Below are 14,886 nucleotides of genomic sequence, written 5' to 3'. Positions count from 1 at the left end.
GCAAAACTTCACCAAGGTCACATGATTTTAAGTAGTAAAGTGAGAGTTCAGTTTGTAATAATTTTAGAGTCATCATGCTATCCATTATATATTGTCTGTGTATTTCCTAAAGTATCAATTAATTAAGTAGAACTAACCTAATGCATACATTAAGGCATAGGTTTGAAACCTTTTAATTTTTAAAAACATTATGTTAATTATTTCAGGAAAAAAACATTTTAGTAGATTGGGTTTTTAAAAAATTTTAGTGTCAGAGCTAATTAACAGTTATGTTTTCCTTAACTATTACTTGAGTTATCATCATTTCCTTCCAATACGTACTTTACACATTATAAGTGATAAAGTTTGCAAAGTGCAAAACTTGGTAGAATTTCCTGGCTTAGAATGAATACCTAAGTATTGTATTCCTCACATACACAATTCCCTTTGAATCAGCATTAGTTTCAAAGCGTATGCTTTGTTCAAAAAATTTTTGCCCTCCTCTTATATTGATTTCAATTGTACCTACTTAATATCTGCACATTCTAGAAACACTAGAATAAAGGGGATTTTTGTCTTAAATTTAAAAAATATTTCTTTCTACTAACAAACCCAGATAATGTGGATATTCAATTCCTTTGTTTGGATATGATTTCAGGAGAGGATACGCGCTGTAAGTAGAAAAAAAATGGATTGCCTATGAATAGCTGATGCAAGAGAACAATTCTAAGATATATTTTTACTTAATTCAAAATAGGTATGATAATTATCGGATATTAAAAGTTAACACTACGTACTCTTCCAGTATAAAGTTGAGTTTCTTTATAATCTGTTTTTAAATAAGCATAGTATTGATTTCAAGTTGTGAACATATAAAAATCCATTATTTTTTTTTTAAATCTTCCTGCTGTTAGTAAAACAGAATGTGGGTGCTTTAAATACTCTTGATGTGTCTGTCACCGGCTCAATAGTTTCCCCTCCTGTGCAGAAGAGGCCTTTGTCTGTCACTGGGATCACTATGGAGGTGAAGATTGCCATGTCGGTTTTCTATCGACCTTAAAATGTAAGCACCTCATCTAGGCTGCCATCTCTAGAATGTCAGATTGGGTAGATGATTCCATCACTAGATCGCACTGTATTTTGCCATTTGAAACCAGATGTCATTTCTGGGAAGACAGTTAATGCTTTCGTCACAGGGTATTTTTCTTGTTTTGCTTAACATCTACTCACCTTTCGGTTTTGAAGAAATACAAAATACTAGCTGATAAGGCTATCCCCAGGCAGAGTTTTCATGCTACCCATGGCAGTCTCTGCACTTATAAAGACCCTTCAATAATCTGTCAAAAACTGACATCACTGTGTGAAAGCTGTTCATTTCTATATCTCATTTTGGATTGATGTACGTGCACTTTTATATCCTTCAGTTCGACATAACATTTGGCCTTTCATGTTCTCAGTTTAAGCTACAGGGAATTCAGAGCTATTTCAAAGCATAATTATACCAATCTGCATATAAAAGGCTATATGTCCTACAGAGGATTCTATGGAAAGCAAACTGTTTCAAAGAAGAAAATTAGAAGTAATTCCCACAACTAAAATTCACTAAAGTTAATACATTTTTCATCTGATGAGGACAGCTTTATTTTTTTTAAGCCAATAGATCAATCCCAAAAATGGTGGGGATGATTTTTTGTGTGCAAGGTCAGGAAAAGAGGAGTAAGCAAGAACTGAAAATTGAAGAGAAAGTAAAGCAACAGGATGTGTACATTATACATATTGTTTTTGAAAATGGCCACATCACACCAGAAAAAATACTTCATATTACTGTAATACTTCATATTACTTCATATTACTGTATCAGACAATAAGATTCTCACCTACATAATGTATTAACTATTTATTGTTGCATGGCAATATACCCCAAAACATAGCAACATAAAACCACAAATATTTATTATCACACAATCTGTGTGGTTCAAAAATTTTAGTGCAGCTTAGCTAGGTGCCTCTGGCTAAGGACTCTCAGAAAGTTGCAGTCAAACTGTCAGCAGGGGCTGTGGTTTCATCTGAATGCTCAACTTGGGAGTCTGTTTCCAAGCTCACTCATGTGGTAGTTGACAGCCCTTGATCTTGTGCCACATGGGTCTCTCCACGTAGTTGCCTCCACAACAGCTCTGCAAGGAATCCAAAAAATAGCAAGACAGTACATAAGAAGTTCTTCAAAATGGAAACAATAGCATTTCGATACCCTAATGTCAAGTGCGAAATCACTTCACTTTTATCACATTGATTTTTTAGAGGTGGTTTACTATATCCCATCTACATTCAGGGGAGAGGTATTACTCAAGGCTGTCAATGTTAGGATGTGAAAATCATTATGGGCCATCACAGAAGCTGTCAATCCTACGTAAACACAGTCATGTTAAATTGCTTTAGGTACTTTTTTATATTGCAAAAGGCATTTCAGAATGCAAGTTCCGTCAATGTGGTTTTAAACTAAAAGTAATTCTACTAACAAACTCTGCATTCCTTTTCCCCAAATATATTGCTCTCCAAATATAATCTTGCTAGTTTTAGAAAGTTTCATAACTTGTAATTGATGAGTACAGTTACTTACATTTTGTAAGTAACAGTTTTTATCTTTTTTAAACATGAAAAATTGAAATTTGAAAAAAAAAACACAACTCACAAATATAATTGTGTAAATTCTGGAGCTAACAAAGTACTTAGCACAGAAGTTACGCAGCATATGGTTATCCTAGTTTTAAACAGTAAAATGTGTCTGTATGTGCCAACTCTTAATTATCAGCTCATTAACACTCAGGTGTCAATTGCTGGTGGCAAAGGCAATGCCCAAATGGCCTAGTTTCTGTCATGCACAGTGTAATTAAATTGACCTCAAGTACTGAAGCTTGCTAGTTGTCTGATAGTATTTGGACACTAATTTCAGGCCGCTATTCAAAATAGAGTAATATGGTAAATAAACCAATGCAATGAGAGAAAAGCTATATTAAGTTTTATATTGTAATATAATATAATAACCTTAAAGACAATTGAATAAATAATCACTATTCTAATCTATAACAAATATAACAATGCATATTACCCCTTTGGTTTTAACATTATTGTTTTAAAATTACTTTAGATTTCAAGATAATGATATTACAAAAAAAGTAAAAATAAGTTATTGTAATAGTGACATAGGGAAAAATGAATTACGTATTTTATTATTTTATTTTTTGATAAGTAATGAAATAAATGAATTATTTATATTTAAAATTTGTTATTAATTCCAAATTGTGATTCAATTTCAAACATATCAATGCTTTTCTATATAGCCCTAACAACAGCAAAAATATTTAAAAAAAATACTAAAGAGAATCCCATATTCAAACTCTCAATAATGTAAGATCAAATTTCCACATGACATTCTGCGTTACGCTTATAAGACTTTGCTTATTATGTCCATAGATTATTTTCAAGCTCCCAGTTACAGAGAGGGGAGAGGTCAATTAATGCACTAACATTCCTTCCTCCTAAAACTTTATGAACGTGAAAAAAAGTTTAATGAAAAAGTTACAATGACAAATGAAAGACAAACAATTGAGGAAATAACTATGACAACATTCTGAACGTTTGGAAGTAGATAAAAAGGTATAATTGACATACTAACTGCAAAAGTTTTAAAACCTTAGCTGGAATCTAAGAGTGTAAAGAAGAAACCTGGTTTATCCCACAGAAAATTCCAAAGGCTCAGTAATTGATAGCACAAATTAGTTCTGAAGTAGGGGTAAAAATAAACCTAATAAAAAGGACCAAAAATGTTATTAAGAAACAGTTAGACCTCCAGATGTCCTCATCAACTGTGCACATGTAGATGATCAACTATTCCCTCTGGTTAGAAGACAGGAGATTTATTATTCTCTAAGGAGGTTGAAACAGAGCGCTCCTACATTAGAAAACAGCAGGTACAGTTTAAAGTGCAATCGTCATACCAAGAAGTCTGGATCTTGGGTCTTCCAGATTTTTTTTCCTAGTTAGTTTTCAGAATTCAAGTACCCAGGCTTATACCCTTATACCTCCAGGCAGAAGACCTGAAAATATTTCTCTTGGTTATCTAACAAGACCAAGAAGAAAAATATGCCTAAACATATTGACCAGGAGTTCTCCAATTAAATTTTAGCCAGATTATCCTACAGACAAACATACTCAACAAGTCCTCCACACAGGGGCAGAATTTATCTTCAGCATTTTAGAGTACCTAAATTCTTAATTATGAGATGACAGCCAAGTATCATAAAACGTTATGAAAAGTCTCTAACATAATTATAGGAGACACTATCTGGAAAAAATGAAATGTAAAATAAACTGTCATCAATATATTTGGATGAATAAAATAAAGTATTGCATACACAAAGAGTTAAAAGTACTTTAAAAGAGGAACATTCAGAAAACAAAAATTACTTAGAATTCAAGTAACAATAATAATAGTAATAATAAAATAAAAAGCTCAGTAGAGGTTTGGAATAGATACATAACAAAATACCCCAGAAAGTACATTTTTAAAATATAGAAAAGAAAAAGTAATGAAAATTGACAGAGCAGTAGAGGAGGTTCAGCATCTAAATAATGAAGGATCCAAAAAAAATGAAGAAAAATAAGGGAAGAAATGATGAGAGTAATAACTCGAGAAAATTTCCAAAAGTTGAAAGACTTGGGTTTGAAGATTGAAAGAGCTGACAAAGTGCCTGCAACACAGATAAAAATGGACCATCAAGTTACACAATACCAGATTTCAGACCTTAATCACAAAGAGATTATCTCACAAGTTTACAAAAGAGCTGGGGGATCCTGTGTTCATGAAAAGTTTATTTACAAAAATGGTCCACTTTGTTTAGAAGATGATATGGAAACCCTTTCAAAGAATCAAAGCTTAACAACAGAAAAATTTGGCAAGAGTCAAGCCTGACCAAGACCTAAATTCTTCAAGTGTTCACATAGAGTTTTGGTCTTTTTCATACTAGGTACTGCTCACCCTTAGTGTCTGAGGCCTAAAATTAAGGCCCATTGTTATGTGTTGGCATCACGAGGAAGGACTCAAAAAGTCTAACTTCAAGTTCCCTTCCCACTCTGCTCCAGAAGATGAGGTCTCTTAACCAAACCATCCTCCTTATCAAGGAGACCAGGCACAGGCCCTGCTTATCCTGGGTTTCCTAGTAGTGGTTTCAGTTCCCTGCTAACACATGGAATTATTCAAATAAGCTAATCACATCATCCCCTTGGAACCAGGGTTCACTTCTTGAAACACAAAGCTTTTCTGCCACAGTCCCTGGTTGTTCCCTTTGTTTCCAAGTGCAACCTCCACATGGTCCTGTGCAGAATGTAGTGTCCTCCTCTCCCAGGATGTGAGAAGATGTGACTAATAAATTGTTGTAGATGCCATTTGTCCAGTGTCCAGCTGCAGATTCTCCATCCCAATAATCCCAGGGCAGGAATGTCTCCCTCACCAATAGAGTGAATAGGAGGCAAGTAAAATAACCTCTTAAAGAATGACCTCCAACCATGACCAAGGACACCTGGTCAACTTTAATTCATTGCTTTTGGCTAAGTACTTTCATGATACTAGGAAGGCCACATGCGAACAAACCACTAATTGGTTCCAGTACCACTTTGTTCCTTCTCTTCCCTTTCTAGGAAACTCTTGTTTTTCTCCAAAAGAAGAATTCTTGTTAATTGACTATACCTAGGCATGACTGACTGTTGGGTTTGGTCTGTTTTTGGCAAATGTCCCTGAGTCTCCTGCCCATAAAAGTAGTGACAACACAGCACCTTAAAGGTAGGCTGGTGCTTGAGTCCTGCCTATCAAGGGTAATCTAGAGCTCTCTGGTTATGGCATCTAATCTAGTGACCTCCATTAGCTGCGTGGGACAGCCACGTGGATATTAACTGTGACTGTACACCCCCAGGAGGAACATGGGATGACACATTGCCAGGTTTGTAGAAAAGAAGAAGACTGATACCCTAGAAAGAATTAAGCATGGCTCCCAGGTTGCCTAATGAGAGCTGCCGTTCAGGCAAAGGTAGCCACCTTGCCCATTTCCTGTGTAACTGTTTCCCTCAATGCATCCCATGCATCCTCCTGACTCCCAGGGGTACAAAGGTAGACATCCATGGCAGCCCATGGTCAAGACACTGATGGAAAAATAATGAGAGAGAGTTTAGGAGCATTTCTTACCAGCCCCTCTTAAAACAATGGAGAGGTAATGCAGCTACTCTCCCAGTGAAAAACCCTATCCAAAATACCTAGGCTTTTCTTAGTGTTCCTGTTTACCAGCATGCAAAAGTACTTCACTGCCATGCCTGCCTCACAGTCAAAATGACCTTACTAGATGCGGTCTCCAGCACTGAAGAGATTGACTGATATTCACTGGGGAATGAGATAGCTGTCTACAGGTGGACTACTAGGCTCCCAACATTTTTACCCTCAACCACACAGAAGGTGTCCACCTAGAGTGATCAGGAAACAGACTGAAAGCTGTGATTATTAAACTTTATATGTTTAGAAATTCAAAATATTCTGAGGAAATTTGTACAGAGAGATTAAAAAAAAAAAAAAAGGAGAGAGGCTGCATGCCTATAGTAGACAATGGTTTTGAGAATGACCTCTGGGTCATGACCCCAGAACTCTTCCATTGTGCCAAAATGTTGTCTGTTTCTCTGTTGCAATAAAGATCATGATTCTTAGCTTGACAGGGTAAAATACCCATGACACCCCTATGGCAAAGCATAGGTGTTATTTAAAACCCAACTTAAGTCTGGGGCTCTTAAACCCTATGATACAACCATTTCCTTGGAAAGGGCCCCTAACCTTTATGATAATTATTTAAGGTTTGCTAAAGTAAAAAGTTTATAACTATGAGCAGAGTATAGAAGGGAAAAATTGTTAGAAAAAGAAGGAAGGAATCTTGGATACAGAGAGAGAGAACAAAATTCAAATAAAGGTATATAATTTGACCACTTCTCATTGCTTCTGGAATCTCTATACCATGGCATAAGCTGACAGTGGACTTCTCCTTGGCCCTACACCATACATCTTTAGCGTGGCAATTTTTGGTCACACACTGGGCTTTTCTGGAAATAGAGAACTCTCATAGATATTGGCTTCTGATCCTCCATACCAAGCTGGCCATTATGCCTTGAGTCATGAAATTAGCATTCCATAAGTTCTGCATAGCTACCTAGGACTTCCTTCAACAGACTGGCACCAAACTGGACCCTCTAATATAGCCTCCCTGCAAGAATGAGTGGCTTCACCTCTCCTCAGCCTCTTGTCTGATGCCTCAGTGCTAGAAGAGATCAACTCACTTGTGGAACTCTTAACAACCTGCGAACAACTGAGAGAACATGTTGATACACTTTATGGATCAACCACCACCATTATACGTGATGGAGCTCAATGGAATTTTACTGCTTTTCAGTAAAATTCCTCTGTCAGGATGTCCCTGATAAACAACAGGATGAAAGGGTCAGCATAACTGGCCAAACATAAGGCAGTCAGTTTTGTACCAAAAGCCCCGGATGGGAAATGCCTTCTTCCGTACATTTTCATAATCTCTCAGTCTGTTGTCTAAGAGTTGATCCCTTGGAAGTAAAGATCTCTGAGAATCTCTTGCCCCACAGAGACATAATATAAAAATCAAGGCAACAAATGTCACTATATGTACTAGGGCCACAATACAAGGCCTCACCAGAACACTTCTTATTCCTTTAAAGTTGTAAACATTATTGATAGTGATTAAGGCATTTACTTTACTTCTTAAAATAGACAATGTTGGGCTCTTAAAGAAGGTACTCAGTGCAACTTCCATGTACCCTCAAGACCCTGAACAGCCAGGTTAAGTAAGAGGCATAATGCTATCTTCAAAGAATTGCTGTTTAAGCTACTAACTGGTAAATAGAACCCCTGCTATTGCCATAGGTATGGATTAGCTTAAATCCACATCCCTCTGTATTCTCTGCAATAATGCCACACAAGTCCCTCACTTTTCTTTATTGGTCATAAGCGGGACACCACTAAAGTTTATGTTTTTGAAGATTCCATCATTCATAGCCCTCTTTACCCTGGTCAAGTGCATACTTCACATCCTAGGGAGTTTGTTCCACTGCATAGCAATCTACTTATGACAAAGATATAAACTGATGCCAAGGCTTCAAGGAGACAGTGGGGGTCTAAAATTAAGGCCCAATATTACGTGCTGCCTTGATATCTTATATAACCGAGAGAGCCTCAAATGCCCTAAGCCTTCTGCATTCTGATCCCAAAGATAAGATTCCCCTAGCCAAAGAATTGTCTTTATTAGGGATCCTCAAGCACAATTCCTTTTTTTCTTTTTCTTTTTTTTTTTTTGAGATGGAGTTTAATTCTGGTTGCCCAGGCTGGAGTGTAATGGCATGATCTCGGCTCACTGCAACTTCCGCCTCCCAGGTTCAAGCCATTCTCCTGCCTCAGCCTCCAGAGTAGCTGGGATTACAGGCATGATCCACCATGCCCGGCTAGTTTTGTATTTTTAGTAGAGACTATGTTGGTCAGGCTGGTCTCGAACTTCCGACCTCAGGTGATCTGCCTGCCTCGGCCTCCCAAAATGCTGGGATTACAGGCATGAGCCACCGTGCCCAGCATAATTCCTTTTTATCCCTAAGTAGTGAGGTTTCAGTTCCAGGCCCAGACCCACAGAATTACTCAAACAATTCAGTCACATCCTCTAGTGGGAGGTTGTTTGCTCCGTCCCCGAGTGCAACCCCAGCAAGGCCTTTTTTGTCGTGCAGGTTCTTCCCCAAGGTTGTGAGAATATTTGACTAAAAAATTGCTGTCATTGTCATCCATCTGTCCAGTGTTAGGTGTGTGTGTCTCCATTCCCATAACCCTATGGTGGGAATGCCTCCTTCAATGGGGTGAATAATACATGACTAAACTACCCTTTGCATGCCTTCCTATTTTTCTTTCAATGCTTCACTAAATTAGTTGAAGTATATTGAGCTAGCTTGGGTGAAATTATTGGGTGAAATGATGATGATTTTGTAAAATCAGGTTAGTCAGATTTACTCTTGGTGATGCAGCAGTTTGTTCAATGTGATTTCTCTGGGAGACATACTCATATTTGGCTCTAATTGTGCTTACTCACTACCAATATAACTTGTCATTAAGAGGAATAAAAATGCCTACATTTCATTTTAATATAAATCCATAAAAGAATAGTAAGAACTGTCTTTAGTTTCTTAGACCAAATTTAACAGTGCCTTTTATGAGAGAATCATCATTATGGATGAACATACTAAGAAGTGGAAATTTTAAAATATAAAGTGAGGTTCTAGATGTTATAATTTATTTGCATATTTTCAAATATAACTACTCCCAAGATTTCAATTTAAAATAAGACACAGAGAATGGAAACATAGCTTGGCACAGGTGGAGAGTTCAGAGTCAAGAGAAAGGATTAGTGTAGGTTGTTAGGTTTATTATTAGGTTCTTCCATGAGTTGACTTATATTTGTGTTATTTTCTTCATAGGTGGGATTCAGACCAAAATATTTTTAAGGCCCTGTTCTGCATTAAAATTCTATCATCCTGTGGGACCTGCTTAAAAAATAGAAAATGAGATTAATTGCTAGTAGAGGTTAGAAGATAGTTGATGAACATAGACTTAACAACTTGAAGGTGTTAAGACTTCTTCAAAAATAATTGTTGAAAACATTAGTTGAACTCAGATTTATAGGAAAGATTTTAAAATGCCTTTTACAATTGTTGCATCTTTTAATTTTTTTATTAACATTTTCTTTATCTTTATTACTTATTGTTATGGGTGTGTTACAAAACAAACAAACAAACAAAAAAGCCAGAAAGTTGGACTTAACCTGTGTTATTTTTACATGAGTCAAGCCTAATTGGGTACATATACTAGTCAAAGTTATACATACAAAAAAACTTTAAAACTATTTATAATTTACATATATTTATAAAATTGCTTCTAAACATTAATGAGAAAGTTTTGACTTAAGATATTTAATTTAAATAGTATTAATAACCATCAGTTATTACACAGAGAATAAAGCAGAATGCAGCACGGATAGTACCATTTTATATTAGAATAAAAATTAAAGGCCGGGCGGGGTGGCTCACCCCTGTAATCCCAACACTTTGGGAGGCCGAGGCGGGTGGATCACGAGGTCAGGAGATCGAGACCATCCTGGCTAACATGGTGAAATCCCGTCTCTACTAAAAACACAAAAAAATTAGCCAGGCGTGGTGGCATCCGCCTGTAGTCCCAGCTGCTGGGGAGGCTGAGGCAGCAGAATGGTGTGAACCCAGGAGGTGGACCTTGCAGTGAGCCGAGATCGCGCCACCGAACTCCAGCCTGGGTGACAGAGCAAGACTCCGTCTCAAAACAAAAAATAACTAAATAAATAAAAAAATAAAAAATTAACAACAACTGTGGAATTGTTCAACTATAATGTACTTCAGGCCCCACATTGGCAGAAAACATAATAAAATTAAATAATAGAATTAGAAAGCCTTTCTACAAATAAGATACCTTTCTGCACATTGTTTTTTTGTTTGTTTGTTTGTTTTCCTTTACCTTAACTTGTTTAATGGCATTATGGTCCTCTCCATCATTTCTCCCTCGCCTTCATCAGCTGACTGACCATCAAGGTAGTGAAGAAGTACAGTCTATTTGTCCTCTGAAAGGCCTCTCAATTCTACCCTCTCCCCTCCATTTTTACCAGTTCATTCTAAGTCAATTGGGTTCATTTGTTCCTTACCTAGAGATTCACAGTAGTCTCTTCTTACCCCAACGTCTCTTTTTCTCTTTTCCATTGTTGCAAGTTATCTTACTATTTAATTAATCAACGTATTATTATTATTATTATTATTTAGACAGGGTTTCACTCTGTCACCCAGGCTGGAGTGCAGTGACACAGTCTCAGCTCACTGCAACCGCCACCTCTCCGGCTCAAGTGATCCTACCATTTCAGCCTTTCAAGTAGCTGGGACTACAGGTGCACGCCACTACTCCCGGCTAAATTTTTAAAACATTGTTTTGTAGAGACAGGGTCTCTCCATGTCACCCAGGCTGATCTCCAACTCCTGAACTCAAGCGATCCTTACACCTCGTCCTCCTAAAGTGCTGGGATTACAAGTATGAGCCGCCAGCCAGACAAGTTATCTTGCTAACTCTAAATTAGTCAATTCTTAGTTATTTGTAGCATTTATTTTTATCTTTTATTGTTATTATATGTAGGACTTGGATAGACACTTCTATAGAGTGTTAAAAAATGCTTTCTCACACACACAAAAATACATCTTAAAGTAAAAAAATCACCTAATATAGCCTTTTCACTCCCAATAACTGATTTCCAGTTAGAAGTTTGCTTCTCACCTCAGCAGTAACATCTATAACCAATAACCACACTGTTGTAGCCTTATCATATAACTTGATAAAAAGCTAGGCCAGTATTACATATTTTTGCATGATGTTAGTGGTATCATCAATGTTTCCCTATTCTGGTTTCTAAAGTTATAAGGACATCATCCTAGCATCAGGAAGACACCTTTAAATGGAGTAATATTTGCAAACACTGTCATGTGAGGCCATACATCATTGTCAAAGAGGCAATGGAAGCAACGTAAGCATCTATGGAGGCATTCAATGAGGTGGTTTGATATTACCACATTTTAAAATAAAATTTAATATACTTCTTAATGTTGCTTAAGGAGTACTATACCACTTTATTTCATTCTTTGTCAGGTTAAAATAGAATTACTTATCATTTGTTTTCATTACTTTTTTCCTTATCTTAACTTATGTATCTTAAAATGTAACTCTCACACACCTCTCATTCTCTCTGTCTTTAATTCAGTTTCGTTTGGTATATTCTGTTACAACCATGTTTTTTTTTTTTTTTTTTTTTTTTTTTTTTTTTGGAGTCTTCGTAGCCCTGTCATAAATAAGGGTGGTTTTCATGTAATGTTAAAATAAATCATTGATTGTGTGGTGTTGAAAGGCCCATGCCAGTTTGTTGATGATCAAATACTATTGCTTTCCAAACAGGCATGTTGATACTTTAAAGACTAACATTAGAGGGGAACAAAAGGTGGATGTTTTACCTATAATATGATCCTTTATGTTCATGTAATTCTTTCATATGAGCCTGTTATTACCTTTCCCAATTACACACACACACACACACACACACACACACACACACACAATTTTGAGAGAAATATTTTGCTAGAGAAGTTTGAAATTGGCTATTCACTCTATTATTAATTAAGAAACACAACTGAGAATAAGAGAATTCTCACATTTTTGAAGTAACATTTAGAGTTGTGGGCTTACACAATTCACCATGCCAACACTTCTTTTTTTCATGATCAAGATAAGAGTTTTTCATAATGATAGGGAGAAAATGGAGATGGGGATTGTGTTTCAGATTAGGTGATTGCAATGTTATCTAAATGTTCCTATCTTTCAGACAGATTGGTTGAGGAACTGCCCAATGATCATCAGATGTTTTCTACAAAAAATAAAGAAGCATACCAAAACAAAAATATCTTCACCTACACAATATTTTCAATATGGATCAATTAATTCCCTTCACAATATGAATACTCCTTTAGAAATATCAGTTAAGTTACAGATTAATTTGAACTACCTTAACTGGGAAATTTAAAACCTAGTTTTCCTGACAAGGAGATAAAACTTTTGATTCAAAAGAAAAAAAAAAAAAAAAAAAAAGAGGAGATTTTAGTTATATTCTGAACACCCAAAGGACACCTCTAGGGAACAGAGCCTGTCAAGCTAAATAATGACAATTTCAAGAAGTCTACTATTACAGCAACTTTTAAAATTCAATTCTATTGAGCAGATACTAAACACTGCCCTAATTCATTTTTATGAAAATCATATGCAAACAAAATGATTCTTTCAAATATTCGGTATTTCCAACAAGCATTTATTTGTATGGAAATACATATTCAGAAAGGACATTAGGGTCAGTTAAATATGTCCTAGTGCAAACATACACATGTATTTTTCAACAGTAGAGATAGAGGACTATTTGAGAGTCGTAAAATGAAGGGGAGGAAGAAAGTGAAGCTAGCCAGATGTGTTTTATTTTTGTACTCCATACTACTGATAAATGGAGAGGCAAATATGAACTGAGCTGATGAGTGGATACCAAAGGCAAGTCTACTTTCATCTTGAGGGTTTGAAATTTGCACTGCTTAGACACAACTCTGTGGCAGGTTGGAATTTAGAGAAAAGAATTTCTTTTGTTTGTAGACTGTATTCTATACTTTTGGTAACCAAGATCAGTGGTTAAATGTTGGGAAAAAAAAGTAATAACATATACTACTTTCATTGTGAAACTGCCATTGTAAAATTATAACTGAGAAAATTATTGCAGTGAAAGAGATCCAAACTAGCCAATCCCATCTTGCTTTTAACCTCCAAGCTGTCCTTGTTCACTCCTAGGCACAGGCCAAGCTAACTTTGGGAGAAACTTGGTTTATAGTTTAACTTTGAACCAAAGATGATAACAGCCCTTTCCCAAAACAAACCCCTTTCCTGTCTGGGGACTAGACTGCCTTTGTAGGACTAAAAAATTAGCCACAAGATTAGAGATTATGGTTTAAGAGTCATGCAGCTGAAGGCTACAAGATTCTGACCTTTTCTAAATTTCTTCTGGGGATAACCTCACTATTGTAATACCTAAGATCACTGTTTGAGATATTTTGGAGACTCTGTACTTAATCAATCAGTTGGCACCACCCAGATTGATAAACTGGTGCATCTGGTCTTGTGACCCCCAGCCAGGAACTAACAGTGCAACATGACAGCTTAACAGCTTCTATTTCCTATGATTTCATCTCTGAACCATCTAATCAGACCTGATTCACTGGTCCCCTTACCCACCAAATTATCCTTAAAAACTCTGATTCCCCAAATACTCTGGAAAACCGATTTGAGTAATAATAAAACTCTGGTCTCCCTAACAGCAGGCTCTGCATGAACAACTTTCTCTATTGCAATTCCCCTGTCATGATAAATTGGCTGTGTCTAAGCAGTGGGCAAGGTGAACCTGTTGGGCAGTTACAAGTCTGTGTTAGCATTGTGCTATGCATTTCAGATTTATCCGCTCATCTAATCCTCACATCTATTCTACAACTAAGTGTACTTATCCATATTTTACAAAGGGTAAAAGATTAAGATTCAGATGTGAGCTAACTTCAAAAATATCTTCCCTGTTTCCACAGCATTAAATAAGTTTAAATTTGAAATACAGATCATATGGTGTAGTGCTTTTCAAATATTTTGGGGAGTGATTCACAGTAAGAAATATATTTTACATTGTGACCTATTTTATACATATATCTGAAAAAAGCTTCACAAAGAACCATTTGCTTTTACATAAATGATGTATTTTGATGCTTTTCTAATCTATTTTTCTATTCTATTTACTTATTTTTTTATGTTATAATCTCTGGCCACTGATAACTCTCAACCATAAATTTTGATCACTTAATTATTTGATTATTTAATATTTTCCTCCAATTTCCTTGGAAATTAGAATTTTCCTAAAAGCAAATAGTACCATTCATTCGTACATTCTCTCACTGTCAGACCTCAGTATATGTCTGTCATCTAATACAATTTAATTTTACCACTGAAAATTCATAATTTTAAAGAGTCTATGTTATATTTCCCAGAAAGAGTGAAAGTAAGGGATAAAAGGTAGAGATATACAGGGAGAACCAAGGCAACTTGTAATCATAGCTGTTAACATTTCATTGAGAACTATCATTCTTCCGTATTTCATTCCCTTCTCTTTCACTGAATTGGTTTATCAG

General features: G+C 36.1%; 1 protein-coding gene across 1 annotated transcript in view; it reads right to left on the bottom strand.

Annotated features, from left to right (window-relative positions):
• Positions 1-1,595: 1,595 nt before the first annotated feature.
• The window catches only part of PCDH10 (protocadherin 10), a 59,313-nt gene continuing 46,022 nt past the window's right edge, over positions 1,596-14,886 (bottom strand). The window contains exon 5 of the mRNA XM_015139211.3: positions 1,596-2,153. Coding sequence (XP_014994697.2) covers positions 2,083-2,153 — 71 coding nt within the window. The 3' untranslated portion in view covers positions 1,596-2,082. The remainder of the gene's footprint in view (positions 2,154-14,886) is intronic.

The sequence above is a fragment of the Macaca mulatta genome, chromosome 5 (genome assembly GCF_049350105.2).
Source record: "Macaca mulatta isolate MMU2019108-1 chromosome 5, T2T-MMU8v2.0, whole genome shotgun sequence".
In the NCBI taxonomy this organism is placed as follows: domain Eukaryota; kingdom Metazoa; phylum Chordata; class Mammalia; order Primates; family Cercopithecidae; genus Macaca; species Macaca mulatta.
Note: the sequence above shows the minus strand (reverse complement) of the source record. Positions and strands in the feature narration are given on the sequence as shown.